This window comes from Macaca thibetana, chromosome 13, assembly GCF_024542745.1.
Source record: "Macaca thibetana thibetana isolate TM-01 chromosome 13, ASM2454274v1, whole genome shotgun sequence".
NCBI classification, from domain to species: Eukaryota; Metazoa; Chordata; class Mammalia; order Primates; family Cercopithecidae; genus Macaca; species Macaca thibetana.
Genome location: NC_065590.1, coordinates 107,040,930 through 107,057,569, shown reverse-complemented (window position 1 = coordinate 107,057,569; position 16,640 = coordinate 107,040,930). Strand labels below are relative to the sequence as shown.

Sequence of the window (16,640 nt, the reverse complement as noted above, 5' to 3'; positions counted from 1 at the left end):
CCTCCTGTTGGCTTTGTTACAAGAGTGTCATGTTTCACCATAGACAAGAAAGGATCTCCTTTGAAACTTAGGTGTGCCCTTCACACAGGATCACACAGAGGGTTCAGGGGGTTCCCTCCCCCATCCACTATCTCCATGAGCACAGTGCTTTAAAGACGTATGTGATGCTACATGGAGATAATGCAATGAGCATAAGACCTGCAGGTGCACGTTTACCTCACCCACCAAAGGGTACAAATCAGAGGCTACTCACCCTGCAGGTTTGGGCAACCCCAAGTCAGAACAGGTCTAGGCCTCTGTCTTCACCACTTTTCTTAGAGTACCACAAACAACTGATAAATGGCCTCATGTTAATATTTTTCAGAGGAAAGAGTGCACAGGTTTACTCCATGAGTAAATTTCAGTCAGGCATTCTCTTGTGAAATCGTTTCCCAAGTAAATAATGTGCACTCCATATGTAATTACATATCTGTGTGCCATATGTAAGTAAAATATTTTGAAACTAGATTAGAAGACAACATTCAGGAAGCTGTGTTGTCTATAGGGAACTTCCTGAATGTAGAGTCAGGCCTAAAGACTTGCCGGTGAGACCTTGTAGACTATGTCAGTGGGGCCCATGACATAGACCATGGGGAGAGATGCCATCCCTTATGCAGACCCCTGGGAACAGCCTCTGCAGTTAGAAGGTTCCAGATGCAGGCTCTGGGGCCTCAGGCTCGAAAGGAGCCATGGGCTGCTTCCTGTTGCCTTGCCTTCTGTTGGGTCTGGTGCCAGGAAAGGTGAGACTGCAAGGAAGATGCCATCTCAAGAATGACAGCTGTAGGGATCAAAGGTTGGCACCTGCCAACATAGTGAGGTCAGGGGCACCCTATGCTCTAAGAATGGCTGTGTTCTTCTGGGAGACCAGCCATCCCAAGTTGCTGGAACAGCCATACACAAACCAGAGCAGGTGGTTATTTACAACCATCTACCAACAGGAATTTAACCAAATCAGAATGGCCGTCGGGTCCATTATACCCAGTACTATACTTGTATTTGTGTATATCAGAGTGCCTCAGCCCCATACAAGTCAAATGGAGACCTTATTGACTGTATCCAACTCAGTAAAGTAGCAAATATGCAAAAAGTGCTGAGAGTCCTTGAAATCCCACCCCCACACAGAACCTGTTTGTACACAGTCGGCTATCTCCATGGAAGTGGGAGGCACTAACCCCACGGTCTTGGCTGGAAAACAGTAGATGAAGGAATAACAGGGTCACTTGAACTCCTTGATGTCTTCAGGCCCTTTATTACCTAGTTTTCAACCTTCACACGCCCTTCTCAGGAAAAAAATAATCCTCTGGATTACCACTGCCAGTTGTGTTTATTGCTTAATTATTTTACCTGCCTCTTACTAATTACTTGGATCTAGTCTAGGCTTGTTACAGGCCTGTTCAAAGTGTGTGATTTGCAACTGCCTGAGTGTGACTTTCCTGATTAAAGATCAATTATTTTCTAATGCTAATAGAGCATGCAAAAAGCTGGAGCTACAGAAAACCCTTGGCACTAGGACCAGGAGTGCTAACAGCATGGGAAGAGAACTTTGGGTGGAGAGATAGAGCTTATTTTTACTAATCCGGTGATTTCACCTAGGGGTGTGGTGGCTTTTCAGGGCTTTCACTGAGTGTAATGAAGAGACATCTCATTTCTGGGTGTTTATCCACAGAAAAATAAAATCGAGATCCCAAAGAAATAGCTGCACTCCCATGTTCATTGCAGTATTACAATAAGCAAGATATGGAGTCTACCCGTGTCCATCAATGAATGAGCTGATAAAGAAAAATGTGTGTGTGTGTGTGTGTGTGTGTGTATATGTATGTGTATATATATATATATCACACAATGAAATACTATTCAGCCTGAATAGAAGAAGGAAATCTTGTCACTTATGGCACATGGATGAATTTGGAGAACATTATGTTAAGTAAAATAAACCAGGCACAGAAAGACAAATACTGCATGATCTCACTTGTATGTGGAATCTAGAAAAATCAGACTCATAAAAACAAAGAGTAGAATGGTGATTACCAGGGGCTGAGTGGGAGGGGAGGGGAAATTAGATGCTGGTCCAAAGATACAAGGTTTCAGTTATAAGACAAATACCTTCTGGGGATTTATGGTACAGCATGGTAACTGTAGTTAATAATACTGCACTGTTTACTTGAGATTTGCTAAGACAGTAGATCTTAGGTATCTGCATCTCTCTCACACACAGACACACACATAGTAACTATGTGAGGTGATGTGTTAATTAACTTGATTGTGGTAATTATTTTACTATGTATACATATATGAAGTCATTACATTGCAAACCTTGGATAAACACGATTTTTATTTGTCAATTATTCCCCGATAAAACTAGAAGAAGAAGAAAGCCCTCTCCCCACTTTGCATGTTTATTTTAACTGTTCCTCCTTTGCCTTCAATTAACTAAACATGGGAACAAGGGTGGGACAGAGATGTGGAGGAAGTAAAGATGAAGTCTTCATCCAGCATTTATTGAACATCTACTGGAAATGATCTGTAGTAGTACATTTTACAATGCCATAAATTAACATCCCTCAATAGAGGCTGGGGGGCTGGATGGGACAAAAAGGCAGATGAAGGACAAATTCTGATTGTCTCTTCTGTAGTTGGGGCACCTTTCTTTTCCTGCCCTTGGATGTCAGAGCTCCAAGTTCTCTGGCTTTTGGATTCCAGGACTTGCACCAGTGCTCCAGACCCGTGACCTCCAACCTCCACCCAGGCTTTTTGGCCTTCAGCCTTGGACTGAGAGTTACACCATCTGCTTCCCTGGATCTGAGGAATTTGGACTTGGACCGAGCCATGCTACCATCTTCCCTGATTCCCCAGCATGCAGATGGCCTGTCGTGGGACTCCTTGGCCTCTCCAAGCAAGTGTGCCAATTCCCCTAATCAATCCCTTCACATGTATCTCTCTCTCTCCCTCTCTCTCTCTCTCGCTCTCTCAATAGATAGATATAGATGATATAGATATAGATATATAGATATATATCCTATTGGTTCTAACTCTCTGGAGAACCCTGACTAAAACATATGGCAACTTGAAAAATATAAACTGGTTCACAAATTATTTAAACAAACTAGTGAATGGTATACATTGAATCCATAGGGGGCTAATAAGGGTAGAATAATAATTACTACCATGGATTGGGTGCCTCCTTTGTGCTCAGTGCTTTTAAATACATCTCCATCCTCCAGTCTTCATGGCCACCTTCTAACGGATGAAAAAACTGAGTGGCATTTAATGTGCTCCAGGTCAATAGTCCCTCAGCATATAACTCTGACCTACTTGATGATTCCATGATCCTAAAATGTTTGGCTTCTATGAGCCTCGACTTCAGTGTGTACCCACAGTACTTTGTACACAGATACTGACACTCCTTTTCAGAGTTCCAAGTTTAATCTCTGTTGCAAATGCATATTTGCTAGAAAATGTTCTTCCTTGGAGAAGGACCTGTGGCTCTCTAACAATGTTCCTGACACTGCATCAGGAACACTGGCCATAGTGACCACATCGGTGTACCCTGTGACAGGGGTTAGCATTAGGTGTGTAATGCTGAGTAATGCCGGCAGGGAGGCAGCAACTTCCTGTGGCCTTCAAGCTAGACTTGCTCACTCAACCCACAACCACCAGGAAAAGGTGAGTAACGCTTCCTTCCTGCCTCTGCCTGCACGGTCAAATTGTTGACAGTTGGCTCAGTTTCTCTTCTCACCTGTAAAAGGATAATGTTTGTGTAGCCTTGGAACACACGCAAGAATCTGCAAGTAGATATTTGGAATGTGCATGTCTTGGCCTTTTCTTCCACTGTTGCTGGAAAGAAACCCAAAGAACTTAAGCTGTGCTGAACTTTCCAGTACTTCAAAGTAAATTTAAAGGATTTCCTGTTCTTTTTACAACCTGTGGTCATTTCCCATTTACCTAAAATCGATGTTAGCCACAACTGAAATAATCATAGTTCTTCTAGACGTCTCTGAGGTGAGCCAAAAGGTCTTGGACTTTGAATCCAGACTTAGAATTCCATGATACACAAAAGGGGGTTGTACTTGAAATTTACAACTCTGTAGTGGAACTTGTACCCAGCAAATGGGCCGCCAGCCAGTTCAGCAGGTTGCCACAGTGTGGCCCTAGCCAGCACTGCCCTGAGCTCTCCGGAATAGTTTGCTTTCCCTCAGATTTTCTCTTTATTACTATTCTTAAAACACATACCATTTTATATAAAATTATCAACATAAATTGAACCATGATGGCCTTTCCTGCAACACGAAAATTTACATGCTGCTTTAAAATGTGTGTGTGTGTGTGTGATGTTGGGGTTGCATTCTTATCATCAAGGTACTTCCATGTCACCTGAGTCATTCAGTGGCCGGTAACGTGGGAACTTCAGGTAATTCTGGAGTGGCATTTTGTATCAGAATCCACGCGTTTGGGTTTTGATCTGTTGAATCAGTTATTCCCTTGAGAAGTTATGGCATCTTCTTAAGCATTCTGGTTGGCATTAAATTGTTCTCATAAACCAGCACAGAGAGAGAATGGAGCAGACTTTGGAGCCAGGCAGATTTAGGTTCACATTCTCACTCTTCTACTTACTAGTTCTTTGACCTAGGCAGGTAATGGATTTCTCCACACCTCTGATCCTTGCAGGTGGTCATGGAATTACATGGAACAACCAACAGAAAGCCCTTGTACAGCTTCTGTTACTAAACATGCCTAGGGTGTGCTGGCTCCCTGCTGGCATGGGCCACTCTCCTCTGCCGTTCTGGAGTGTGACAAGTCTCTTCTCGGGGTTCTTCCAGGGAGGTCCTCCCAGGTGCAGAACTGAAGCTTGGCTCCATCCACGTACTTCATGTTAGAGAAACTTTTTTTTTTTTTGAGGCGGAGTTTTCCTGTTGTCGCCCAGGCTGGAGTACAATGTGTGATCTCAGCTCACTGCAACCTCTGCCTCCCGGGTTCAAGTGATTCTCTTGCCTCAGCCTCCTGAGTAGGTGGGATTACAGGTGCCCACCACCATGTCTGGCTAATTTTTGTATTTTTAGTAGAGATGAGGTTTCACCATATTGGCCAGGCTGGTCTCAAACTCCTGACCTCAGGTGATCCACCCGCCTCAGCCTCCCAAAGTGCTGGGATGACAGGCATGAGCCACCGCGCCTGGCCCATATCAGAGAAACTTCTAACTGTCCTCAATCCTGACCACATGGTCTTCCCCACCAAGGAGGCAATGTTCTAAGCTGCCCTAATTTAGAGCAAGAATAAAACTGCCAGACCAAGCACTGAAGATGCTCAAGTGCTCACAGTAGTTTTGTCATTAGCTTCCCCAGGAAATGGGAACTAAAGTGAAGTCAAGAACAGGCCATCCAGACGCTTGTTGGTCAAGCCTTCCTCTAGGAACGTGTAGCCTTCCCAGCTAGCTGGAGAAGGAGAGTTTTCCCAGGACTTGGTGTTAAAACTAGAAATTGTTGGGCAAATAGGGAAAGCTGGCCACCCTGCCAATGTTGTCCTACCCAAGGCAGGGCTCCCCTAAATGGACACTGCACAGAGGCAGGGGTCCTCTCCTGGGCCTTGGCACACTGGGCAGCTGTGTGAGTTTTGGGTCTAGGTTCCTCCTAGGAGATGAGGGTTGAATGTCATGATTTCTAACACCACTGTTGGCCATAACAGTCTGGTCCTGGCTGAGTCGTACCTGCCCACCTCTCCAGATGCCTACATTTGTCTCTCCTTAGCACCTCAGGCACCTGGAAGGGAAATGGCATGAGAGGACTGGGGGGCACTTGGCAGACACTCCTCCTTTCTAAACTGTGGAAATGACTTGCCAAGCAGGTTGAGAAAACAGGTTATCGGGTCCTGATAACATCTGTCCAGCCTGAGCCTGCTGTTTGCCTCCAAGGGTGTGTCTGAGAGACAGCTCTCAGAGCCCACGTAGGGAAAACATACCCCTCCACTTCCCAGCTGGCCTGCTCTAGCCTGTGAGAGTCACCATTTATTTGCAATGTTGACTCCTCTTATTCTCTCCCTAAGTTTGAGCAGTGGACTCCTTCTAAAAGCCGAAGGAAGGGCGCAGCCTCTTACCAATGACCGTGTAATCGGATAAAGGCTACAGGCTGCAGATTCGTTTGTGGAGTGTTCTGCTTTTTGTTCGGTTTAGATTTCAAAGCTTTAAGCTTCAGGGTGAAAGACCTCCAGGGACTAAAGTTAACCTCTCAGTGAAAAAAGTGCCATTTACAATTTGCATGTTATCCTTCTCTGTTGCTTGGTTCTCTTTATATGATTTGGACTTTGGGTTTCATTTATGGTCCAGATAGATTGGCCATCAAATAGAAACCATGAACTAATAGGCTCACATGAATTCATCAATCAGGCTCATGGCACTGCTCATGACATTTCCTCACTTTGCTTTCCCTCCTCCCTCCCTTCCTTGATTTTTGTCATCTATCATCCATCTATGTATTATCTATGTATCATTTCCTTACTGAGTATCTGACCCCCTGCTAGAATGTAAGTCATCAATCAATGGCAGGGAGTTTGGTGAACCCCCAGTGCCTTGTGCAGTATTTGGCTCCTCGATACATGCGTGTGAGTGAATTCTGTGTGTTGTCATCAGTGACAGCCTTGATTCAAGCTACTATTGAATAAATAGCACAGTTGTTTTGATACCACAAGGCGGACAGTAGATTTAGGTTTACACAATTCTGTTGCTTCCTGTTCTTGCACTTGTAATTAAGAGTCCTCCTTAAGCTCAACAGTGAGTAATCAACAGGGTGTACTGAAGCCAGGATCCAGGTCTTTCCACTCTGATCCTGGGGTTCAGATTCTCACTTTCTAAGGAAATTAATATGCTATTTTGACCTAAAGTTAATAGTTATTAGTGATTTAATACAGTCTCCCCTTCAGATCACATGTCAACTTTAACACAACTTTTAATGAGATAATATAAAGATGACAATTGGCCGGGCATGGTGGCTCACTTGTAATCCCAGCACTTTGAGGCTGAGGCAGGCAGATCACCTGAGGTTGGGAGTTCGAGACCAGCCTGACCAACATGGAGAAACCCCGTCTCTACTAAAAATACAGAATTAGCCAGGCGTGGTGGTGCATGCCTATAATCCCAGCTACTCAGGAGGCTGAGACAGGAGAATCACCTGAACCTGGGAGGTGGAGGTTGCAGTGAGCTTAGATGGCATCATTGCACTCCAGCCTGGGCAACAAGAGTGAAATTCCATCTCAAAACAACAACAATGACAACAAAAGATGACAATCAATTGTAGAATTTGAGGCATTGTAGCAGAGAAAATTAAGTAGCCATTGCTGGACCGCAGCACATGTTCTGGGATTTCTGTGCTGCCTCCCGTCAGCTGCTCCATGCTACTTCCAAGACCAATATTATAAGGTCTTGGTTGAGACACTCAATTTCCTTCGTGTTTAGTATTTGTAACCTGGAACATTTACATAGAATATAAATCTATTTGATTCATCAATGAAAGTGCAAAGTGTAACCACCCAAGCATTGTGCAAGCCCCAAGTTTACCTGAAGGAAAAGGCAGCTGCTGTTGAGCTCTGCAACATAAGCCACACCACCCAATGCTTGGACCGTTTCTGAACAGGTACAATAAGAGAGTTTCTACAGCAGGCTGGGTATCTGTCCATATTCTTCACAGAAATAAAGAAGTGATGTGTTTCTTCTCAAGAAAACCCCTCTTGGCCGGGCACAGTGGCTCACACCTGTAATCCCTGCACTTTGGGAGGCCGAGGCAGGTGGATCACTTGAGATCTGGAGTTTGAGATCAGCCTGGCCATCATGGCAAAACCCTGTCTCTACTAAAAATACAAAAATTAATTGGGCATAGTAGCGGGCACCTGTAATCCCAGCTACTCAAGAGGCTGAGGCAGGAGAATCACTTGAACCCAGGAGGCGGAGGTTGCAGTGAGTTGAGGTTGCTCCCTTGCTCTCTAGCCTGGGCGACACAGTGAGACTCTGACTCCGAAAAAAATAAAAACTAAAAATAAGAATAAAGCAAGCCTATCTTTGGATTCTTACCTAGGGTTAGGCATAGGCCACTGCAAGACTGAGCAAGACGGGCTCAGCCAGGGCAGCGAGAAGGACGATCAGGCTTCTATGACTCACCGGCTGCCCAAGCCTCCACACCCTCAGAGTGCCTGGTGCACACTGCGAGCAAACCCGACACAAGAAGAGTCTGCCTTCACTTAATTTCCTGATGAGAAAGATTACAAACTGTGCTTTTGTTTGTATCTTTGTGCCCATTTTCAATGACCATGTTAATAAAACACGAAGAAAAATATTTTAAGCAAAAGACTGGTGAAACAATTAAACACAACTGAAGGAAAGCAAAGTTCAGAATATTCAAAATTGCTTTGACTGCATTTCATCTTGAGGAAAGTTGATGATTTCAGGTGCCATACAACTCACCCAGGACAAGCCTTGGAATGCCTTCCCCTCATTTCTACTGATAATCTGATGAGAGAACACTCAAGAATGGTAGAAAACAGAAGGCAAGGAACTGTAATGAGCAGACTCTCATCTCAACTTTTTGCCTCATTATTCAAACTCATAAATTAGTATTAATAAATGATAAAAATACTTTATTTCTTTAATACAGAATATACAATATTGCACTCCAGTTGCAAATAGTGTAGAGAAAAAAACTCTGTTTAGAAACTACCAAAGCAATTGTCAAAGTCTACTAATGTTTCCTGGCATCACCAATGATAACCACAGTGCTGAACTTTGAACCAACTGAAAAAGGGCAATGTTCAATAAAGCCTCCTTTTTGTCAGTTTCAGTGCCCAGCAGTTTAACACATTCCATTATGTTTAATTACATTTTTTTAAATTGTCATTCTTTCATGAACAAATAACAGTACCTTGCAGCTGTCACTATTGCTCATTCTCGTGGAAAGCAATCGCAAGCTTTTCATCCAGACTGAACTAAACAGTCTAATTTTTCTCAAAGTCACTCAGCAAATTGGGGTAATTCAGGTGTAGGCAAGAAGTTCTTTAGTTTTACTTTTTATATATATTTTTAGGGATAGGGTCAGGGTCTTGCTCTGTCACTCAGGCTGGAGTGCAGTGGTGCAATCATGGTTCACTGCAGACTTGAACCCCTGGGCACAAATGATCCTCCCACCTTGGCCTCTCAAAGCATTGGGATTAAAGGTGTGAGCCACCGCCCCTGGCTGAAGAAAGAACTTCTCACCTCTTACACATACTGAAGACATGGAGCCGTGGCATGAATCTGAATGGAAGGGAAGGAAAATTAACTCACTTCTTTAGGAGTCTGATGCCACCCAGTTCCCCTGTTCTTCATGCCCCTTTTCTGATATCTACTTCTAGAATTCACTCCAGCTGAATTCTTTTCTTTTCCTGTACCACCACCAAAGGTGCAAACATCTCTAAAAGATCTTGGTGGTTTTAGTGGAAACCATTTTGTTTTTATATTTTTCACCTGTGATGTGAATGGTGAGTCTGCACCATTTTCATCTTAAATAAATCCACCCCAGGCTGCATCCATCCTGTTCTGACAGTAGAAAGGCATACACACTTTTACTTAAAGCTTTCATATATAAAATTAATGGGACATCTGAAAATAAGGGAATTGGGTATATGAAAAGATCATTTAAAAAACTGCTCTCATCTTTAACATTATCTTTTTTTTTTTTAAACTAAGTGCAATATAGTGAACAGCAAAATAGCAGCATTTTTAGAGCAAACTTTGGGGAAAATTCTTAGATCAGGGGACCTGCTGTCCTGACAGAATCTATATTCAGACAGGTACATCTGGTGGCCAGCAAAGACTCCCTAAATGTGTATCTGGGACTTATTTGAAAACAAGTCACTATAGTACTGAGTACTTAATGGAGTGGCAGACACTCCACTTGCAGTCAATGAAAATCCAATTATACAATATACACAATGAGATGACCAAGAAAAACATGATTTAAAATTATACTGATAAAAACTAAAATCATCTGAAGTAAAATAAAACTATCTGAAGACTAATAACTGTGTGAAAATAAATATTTAGTAACCCAATAACCTACTCTCATGGTGAAATAGTTACAAAAATAGAATACAATATTAACCAAGACTTGAATAATTCAAAATGAAATGGTTAACAAAATATCATATCAATGAGAAACTCATTTCTCTCCCCTCCACATTCTTCTCTCTAATGATTTTCTTCTTGAAAAGATATATTTTGATACAAAGTTTTCGAAGAATTGGCTGGGTAACAAATTTTCTTTGGGTTATTTCTCAGAAGGTTCTGAATCTGAATCTATTTACTCTGGGTGTCATGAGCAAGTTCAGAATTAGGGATCCAGTAACCCCCATCAACATTCTCATTCCAGCCACCCTCAGGCTGTCCCTTGCTTCAAAATACGTCCTTTGCAGAAAAGAGTGAATTGGTGTCAAATTTGGGTTGGATATGTCATATGTGGAGGTGTGAGTCAGATCAAGGGGCAGTGAAGAGGTCCTGCCTCAGATGCCTGTGTTCCATGTAAACCAAAATTTTCTGTTCTTTTTGGAAGTTGGGAACAAGAGAACTATGGAGTACATTCTAAATAGTGCTGCAAAAGTGAAATGTTGTATTCATCTGACCAAAGGAAACTCCAAGATTCTTCTGCCAACTCTCCAGAAACTGTCCAGTTACAAAAAAGGGTTTTGTTTATCAGTATTTAAACACTAACTTATCTTTTAATGGGTACTTCCACATGCCTACACCCCAAATGGAGAATGACATTAATAGCATGACCTTGTAGCCCTCAAGTTATTTTAAAAGTGCTTTCTGACTTGTTAAATAAGATAAACAGTAGTAGAGTTGGGAATTAACTGTCATTTATAGTGCAGTAATGCTCTGGCAACTGGGGTCAGCGTGTGTGAGTGTGTGTGTTTACTCTCTTTTGGCCACAGAATTGAAGCAGAATATGCCTTTTTGTGATTACTTTGATTTAAATGATGCTGGTCAGCCCAGGATGGTCAAAAGGAGTACATGCCATGGCATTCATGCTTGGTTTTCATTTTCCTTGATTAAAAAAAAAATCAACTTAGATATTGTTAAAATGCATCACAGTACCTCTTTGTCACCAAGTCAGTCAAAAAGATTTCCAAACAGCTTTACGGTTTCCAGCTGCCCTCTGGAAGCAACACTAGTTTCACCTCAAACAAGGAAAATGCCTCTTAGAGCTTCAGCTTGTTACACCTCAGCTAAATTTCAAGGTCTGTGTTCCCATATTCTCTGTAGTATTTTAAACCTTCTCAGAGCCCTTAAGCTTTGTCAATGGGATGCTGTATTCCTGGTAAAACAGCAATCATGTGGTCACTTAGGCACGCTGGCCAAATGGTCCTGGGATCCCAAGTCACCGAAGAAATCCTTCAAAAAGTCTTCATCACCGGGAAGGTTTGCTTCCTGAGGAGTTAAAGAAAAAATAGTGAATCAACTCTAGTCTAGACAAAAGTTAGTACAATGAAAACTAAACATTATACTGGTCTGGTCCCTGTAGTTTTTGTTTTTTGACATTCTCTGTATTTTGAAACATCTTCTTTTGCATTTTAAATTTTGACAACAGGTCAGTAACTTTATTAAATACAGCTATCATCTCGTTTCTCTGGCAGAAGAAATTCCATCTCCCTGCAGGCCTTTTTCAGGGCTTTAAAAATTTCTCTTTGCCTCCAACTACTCATAGGGCAGTAAAGAAAACTTCTTTAAATGTTGGTAAGGCCAGTGCTAACTACTACAGCATTGGACAACAAAATAGGAAGCAATGCAGGCAGTCGAACTAAATATCTGAGGGCAGACAGATTCCTCCCTTTTCAAACACCATTATCTCTTAAAGGCCCAGGTGCGGATCATGACAGGGAAGAGTGGCCTTATGGCTACTCAAGCCACTTGTTTGCCAAAAATGTGCTCCTAGTTGCATAACTTCCCAGAATAGTCAAAGAAGAAAGGAAAAGAAAGCTGGGATGTCCCGGGTTTATTTCTTCTGCATCTTTGCAAATATGAACACAACTCTGTTTCAGGAGCTTTCAGTGGGCTTCTACAGGTACCTCTTTCTTCTTTGCATCAAGGATAAATGTGAAGATAGCTGTGGAATTGTCTGAACATTTTTGCCTTGAAATTAAGCAATGTCTTATCCCTAATTTCCCAAAGAACAAGTTATTTATGCCAGTATTAAAAGCAGCAACTTATATATTCTATGCAAAACAGAAAACCAGAAAGATCTAAATTTTGGCAAGTCCCCAGTTTGATAAATTGAAAGACAGGAAGATGACTAAATCACAGCAGATAAAATAGATATTTTCATAAACTAAGCTCTGGGAAACAGAATACCAAAATGACTCACATACAACCAACTACTACTCATGGGTTCCCAGAGGACTTGTGTGCAGATTATACGAGTCATTGCCCAGTTCTGATAGTCTCAGTTTTGAAAAGCAATTATCTTTACCCCACAGGGCAAGAAACTTATAAACTTTTTTAGTTCTATTATAATTGAGACACTTTTATTATAATTTATAAATCTCTATCTACCAAGGGGACAAAAACCTCTAGATTAAACATATCTGTTTTCTCTTTCACTTAGAAAACCTGCCTTATTTCATCTCAAGTTTTCTGAATCTTTCATGAAATCCTAAAAGGAATCCTTATAACTTTCAGCAGAAAAAGCACAGTTTATATTCCTGCTTCCACATCTTCCAGAAGTTGCAGAACTGGTCTCAGAACAAGAGACTTCTGCGGCAAGTCAGAAGACCGCCCCACTGGCCAGGTGTTCACACTCTGTCCTGGCTTTCCCTGCTGGTCTCCTCCAGTGGGAACACCAGTGCTGGGAGGCGGGGAGCTGTGAAGGGGCTGAGGTCATGAGCAGACACTGTTCCAGTGATCTGGAGAAAGCTCAGGCAACTGTGTTCTCCTCATACCCTCAACCCCGGTAGCCAGGCAGTAAGTCTTTGCGTTGCAGTTTCAAAGATACAACACTGTCTTGGGTCTAGGGAAGTACATTAGTAAAGAAAATCTTTATAGTGCTGGTGACTCCAATTCCATATAAAAACTAGGGCAGCTTCTGTGTGACTGTCCCCCCTACTCTGAGAAATAATGTGAAACTTCTCAGAAGACAGTTGCTGTTGTCTCCAGCCTGGAACAAATGGGATTCAGGTGGAGGGAGACATGAGGGGAGGAAGAAGCCCATGGGCCTTTTTCCTGCCTCCATCCTTAGTGCCTTCCCAAACCTGCTCTCCCTTTCCCTCTTCCTTCAACTATGTCTCCTTGTCACAAAAGTGAAAGCTCTCACAGGCTAACTAAACTTCTTATATTTGTCATAGGTTCAAGCCTAAAAGGTCTTTAGGATATAGTCTATGAAGTCAATGAAATTCTCATTCAGGTCACTACTTTGACATTGGCTAATTCGAGATGGGAACCAGCATGGGTCTGGAGGGATCAGAGCAGACTGCTTTTATTTTTATGTTGTCAGGTTTTATTTTGGTTTCATTTTTATGCCATATTATTAGCTCACCACTATTTATACCACCAAGTCTACCTACTGCCTGCACATGCTCTGGCTACCTGGAGGGAGCTTATTCATAAATTTACTTCTCACGTATTTCAATGGACAACTTTCTGTTTGTTTGTTTTCCATTTCTGGGTTTCAATCTTGCAACACAGGTTATTACTACACAGACTAGAAAATGTAGAGGTTGAAAACCATCTGCCTATTTCCTTTCTTTTTATGGACAAAGGAAGCCTGGTCTATAGTGCAGGAATCACTTGCTAACATAAGACAGGCCCTTAATTCTTGTTTAGTGCTCTCTCCACCAGACAGTGTCCCTCCAAGGACCATGGCCACTCTCCAAAGCTCCTGCCCTAAATATGGTGCCATCATGGAAATACCCTTGCCAGCATTCATTCATCTCAGATCTAAAAGACAATCTGTGAAAACTACCAATTAATGTTTGTTTGCTTTTTAGAACTTTGCCTACATATATTTGTTGGGGACTTAGGCTAGTGGAAAACACAAATCTTCTATAAATTATAAGGAAGAACTTAAGTCCTGAGCCTTCTGAGTTCAAGAAAAAGAATAAATTAACTTCTTCTCATTAATTTTCATGTCTATACTAAAGTCATAGCCAGAGAAGTTATTGGAGATTTTTTTAGCTGTCGAGCATAGGTGAGCCCTGTGCAAACATCTCTTGGGCAGCCTCCCCCAAACTCTACAGGCTGCCATGCATCTTCCGTTAGTTTATCACAATGGCAGACAATAACTTCATCTCATGATTTTTAAAATTTACTTATAGCAAGTTGTCATTGAAGGGTAAGAGAAAAAAAAAAGATGTTGCAATGTTTAAATTCTTGGTTCTCAAAGACAGCCCTGAAAAGGTACTTTCTCTTCACTACTTTCCAAGATGCCCATAGGGAAGGGCAGGGTAACAGTGAGGACCAGCACTCCTTAGTTCCCCAGTGAAAAGCAAAAAGAGCTCGAGGTCAATCCTGCACTACTGGTAGTCCAAAGGGAAGTTACTTCCTGTAGTATCATCGGGGGGAATAAACTATCGACTCTAGTTACAATCCAGTCCAATTTCCCCAGTTTAAAAAACTGAAGCTCTCAAAACAATTTAAATAAAATTTAGCCAAATAAAGATCTTTGTTGCTAAGTGAATGCCAAAGTGCTGACAAGATCCTGTAGAGAAGTTCTTACCACTTCAGCACAGGCCTCCAGGAAAGTGCAGGGAGCCTTCCTTTCTGTTCCAGGTAACACAGCAGCGCCTACCTAGGGCTGCAGGTGGACCGGTCAGCTCCAATCAAACATCAGGACCGCCCACAGCACAGGTCAATGAACTCAGGAACTAGGGCTCTCACGCTGTTTTCAGCGCAGGAAAGAATACTAGGGGTGTAAAACTGCTTTCTGGCAGCACTTTGGATTCCTCCTGTTTTCACAATAATAAGTCAAATGGGACATGTTAATTTGCAGAATTGCCTTTCCAGGCAGCCAGACGCAGCAGTCTCCTAAGGGCCTGGACTGCAGGTACCTGGATTGGTACCTTCTGCTCTTCAGCAGCGCGGGCTCAACTCACAAGCCTCTGCGTCTGTCTCTTGGGTCTCTTTCACACTGTAGCTCAAAATCGCACTCAGTTCTAAGCATCAGCTGTAACTGGCCATCGCCCAGCTCGGTCACACTCACCAGGACTCCCAGCCCCGCACACGGCCAGCCCCGCCCCAGCCTTCCGAGCACACACCTCGGGTCCTGCTCTGCTCCTGGCTGGGGGTCTCCTTGGCCTTCTTACAGGTGTACAGCCACTTGATGATGCGGGCGTTCCTCTCGATGACCGAAGTGGTGCTGGGCACCTGCTCAATCAGCTCCTCCTCCTGCAGCCCGTCGTCGTCGCCGCCGCTGTGCCGGGAGAAGCCGCTGCCGGAGGTGGCGACGCTCACGCTGCGCACCTTGAGGGTCACACGGTCCGACCCCGCGGTGAAGTTCTCCCTCCCCAGGGCCTCCACCACCTCGGGGTCCAGGCCGCAGTACTGAAAGAAGGTGTCAGACTCGGCCAAGGCAGCGGAGTAGCGGGAGCTGAGGTCCGACTGTGAGCGCTGCAGCCCCCGACGCCTCAGCACCCGCGGCTCCGGGCCAGGGGGCGCGGCCGGGACACTGGAGGGCGCCGCGGAGCGCGCGGCTGGGGCTGGGGTCTCGGGGGGCGCGAGGTCCGCTGCAGCGCCAGGCTTGGTCGGGACGGTCTCCGGGTTCCCGGTCTTGCCCTCGTCTCCCGTCCGGGGCACCGGCACCTTGTCCTTCCCCGGCCCCTGGAAGAGCTTCTTCACCAGGCTCGCCCTGGGGCCGTCGGCGCCCGCTCCCCTCATGAACTCGCATTTCTGCCGGTAAATGATCAGCGAGTCGGGCCTCAACGGCTTCCGCGCAATAGCCCTGCGCGCCACCGGGGCGGGGGCGCGGGCCGGGGGCCCAGGGTCGTTCCCCGGGCACTTGATCGCCCCGGGGCCGCTGCCCTCGGAAGCGACGCCCCGGCCAGTCCCCGGCCGTCCCCGCACGTACTTGGCGCGATCCGCCGCCAGCCTCTCCACTGCGCTCCTGCGCGCCGGCCGCGCGGCGTCGGGGTCCCGGGGAGCCGCGGGGTCCCGGGGAAGGAGCCGCTCTCTCGCCGACGTATTCAGGGCCGCCAGGGCGCGCATCCTCGCGGGGAATGGACCGGCCGGCGCTCCGGGTGCAGCGGAGACGCGCTGGAGTGGCAGAGCCAGTCAGTCCTCGGGCCGGTTCCGAAGTCCGCGCCGGGTGGCGAACGGCGCACCAGTGCCCAGCTGCCCAGGCCTGGCGTTGGGGAGAACCGAAGTCCGCACCGATTGGCGAATCTCCCCAGTTCCCGCCCCGCCCGACCTCATCGCCACCTCGACTGGCACCGCCCGCGCCCCCGCCCAGTGCCCCCGCCCTGGCCGCGTCCCCGCATCCCTGCCCGCCCCCGCCCGTCCCCGCCTCCTCACTCCCGCCCGGGCCCGCCTCCCTCGCCGCTCCCCGGGTGCAGCGACCGCCCTCACCTAGCGTCCGGGGTCCCCGCCCTCACCTCCTGCCCGG

The 16,640-nt window shown here is 45.1% G+C and overlaps 1 protein-coding gene across 1 annotated transcript; it reads right to left on the bottom strand.

Moving 5' to 3' along the window:
• Positions 1 to 8,634: 8,634 nt before the first annotated feature.
• Positions 8,635 to 16,380, bottom strand: FAM110C (family with sequence similarity 110 member C). The gene is made up of 2 exons (XM_050753553.1): positions 15,298 to 16,380; positions 8,635 to 11,479 (listed from the first exon to the last, which is right to left on the bottom strand). The coding sequence occupies exons 1-2, from the start codon at positions 16,241 to 16,243 to the stop codon at positions 11,460 to 11,462; spliced, it is 966 nt and encodes a 321-aa protein (XP_050609510.1). The 5' UTR covers positions 16,244 to 16,380; the 3' UTR covers positions 8,635 to 11,459.
• Positions 16,381 to 16,640: the final 260 nt, after the last annotated feature.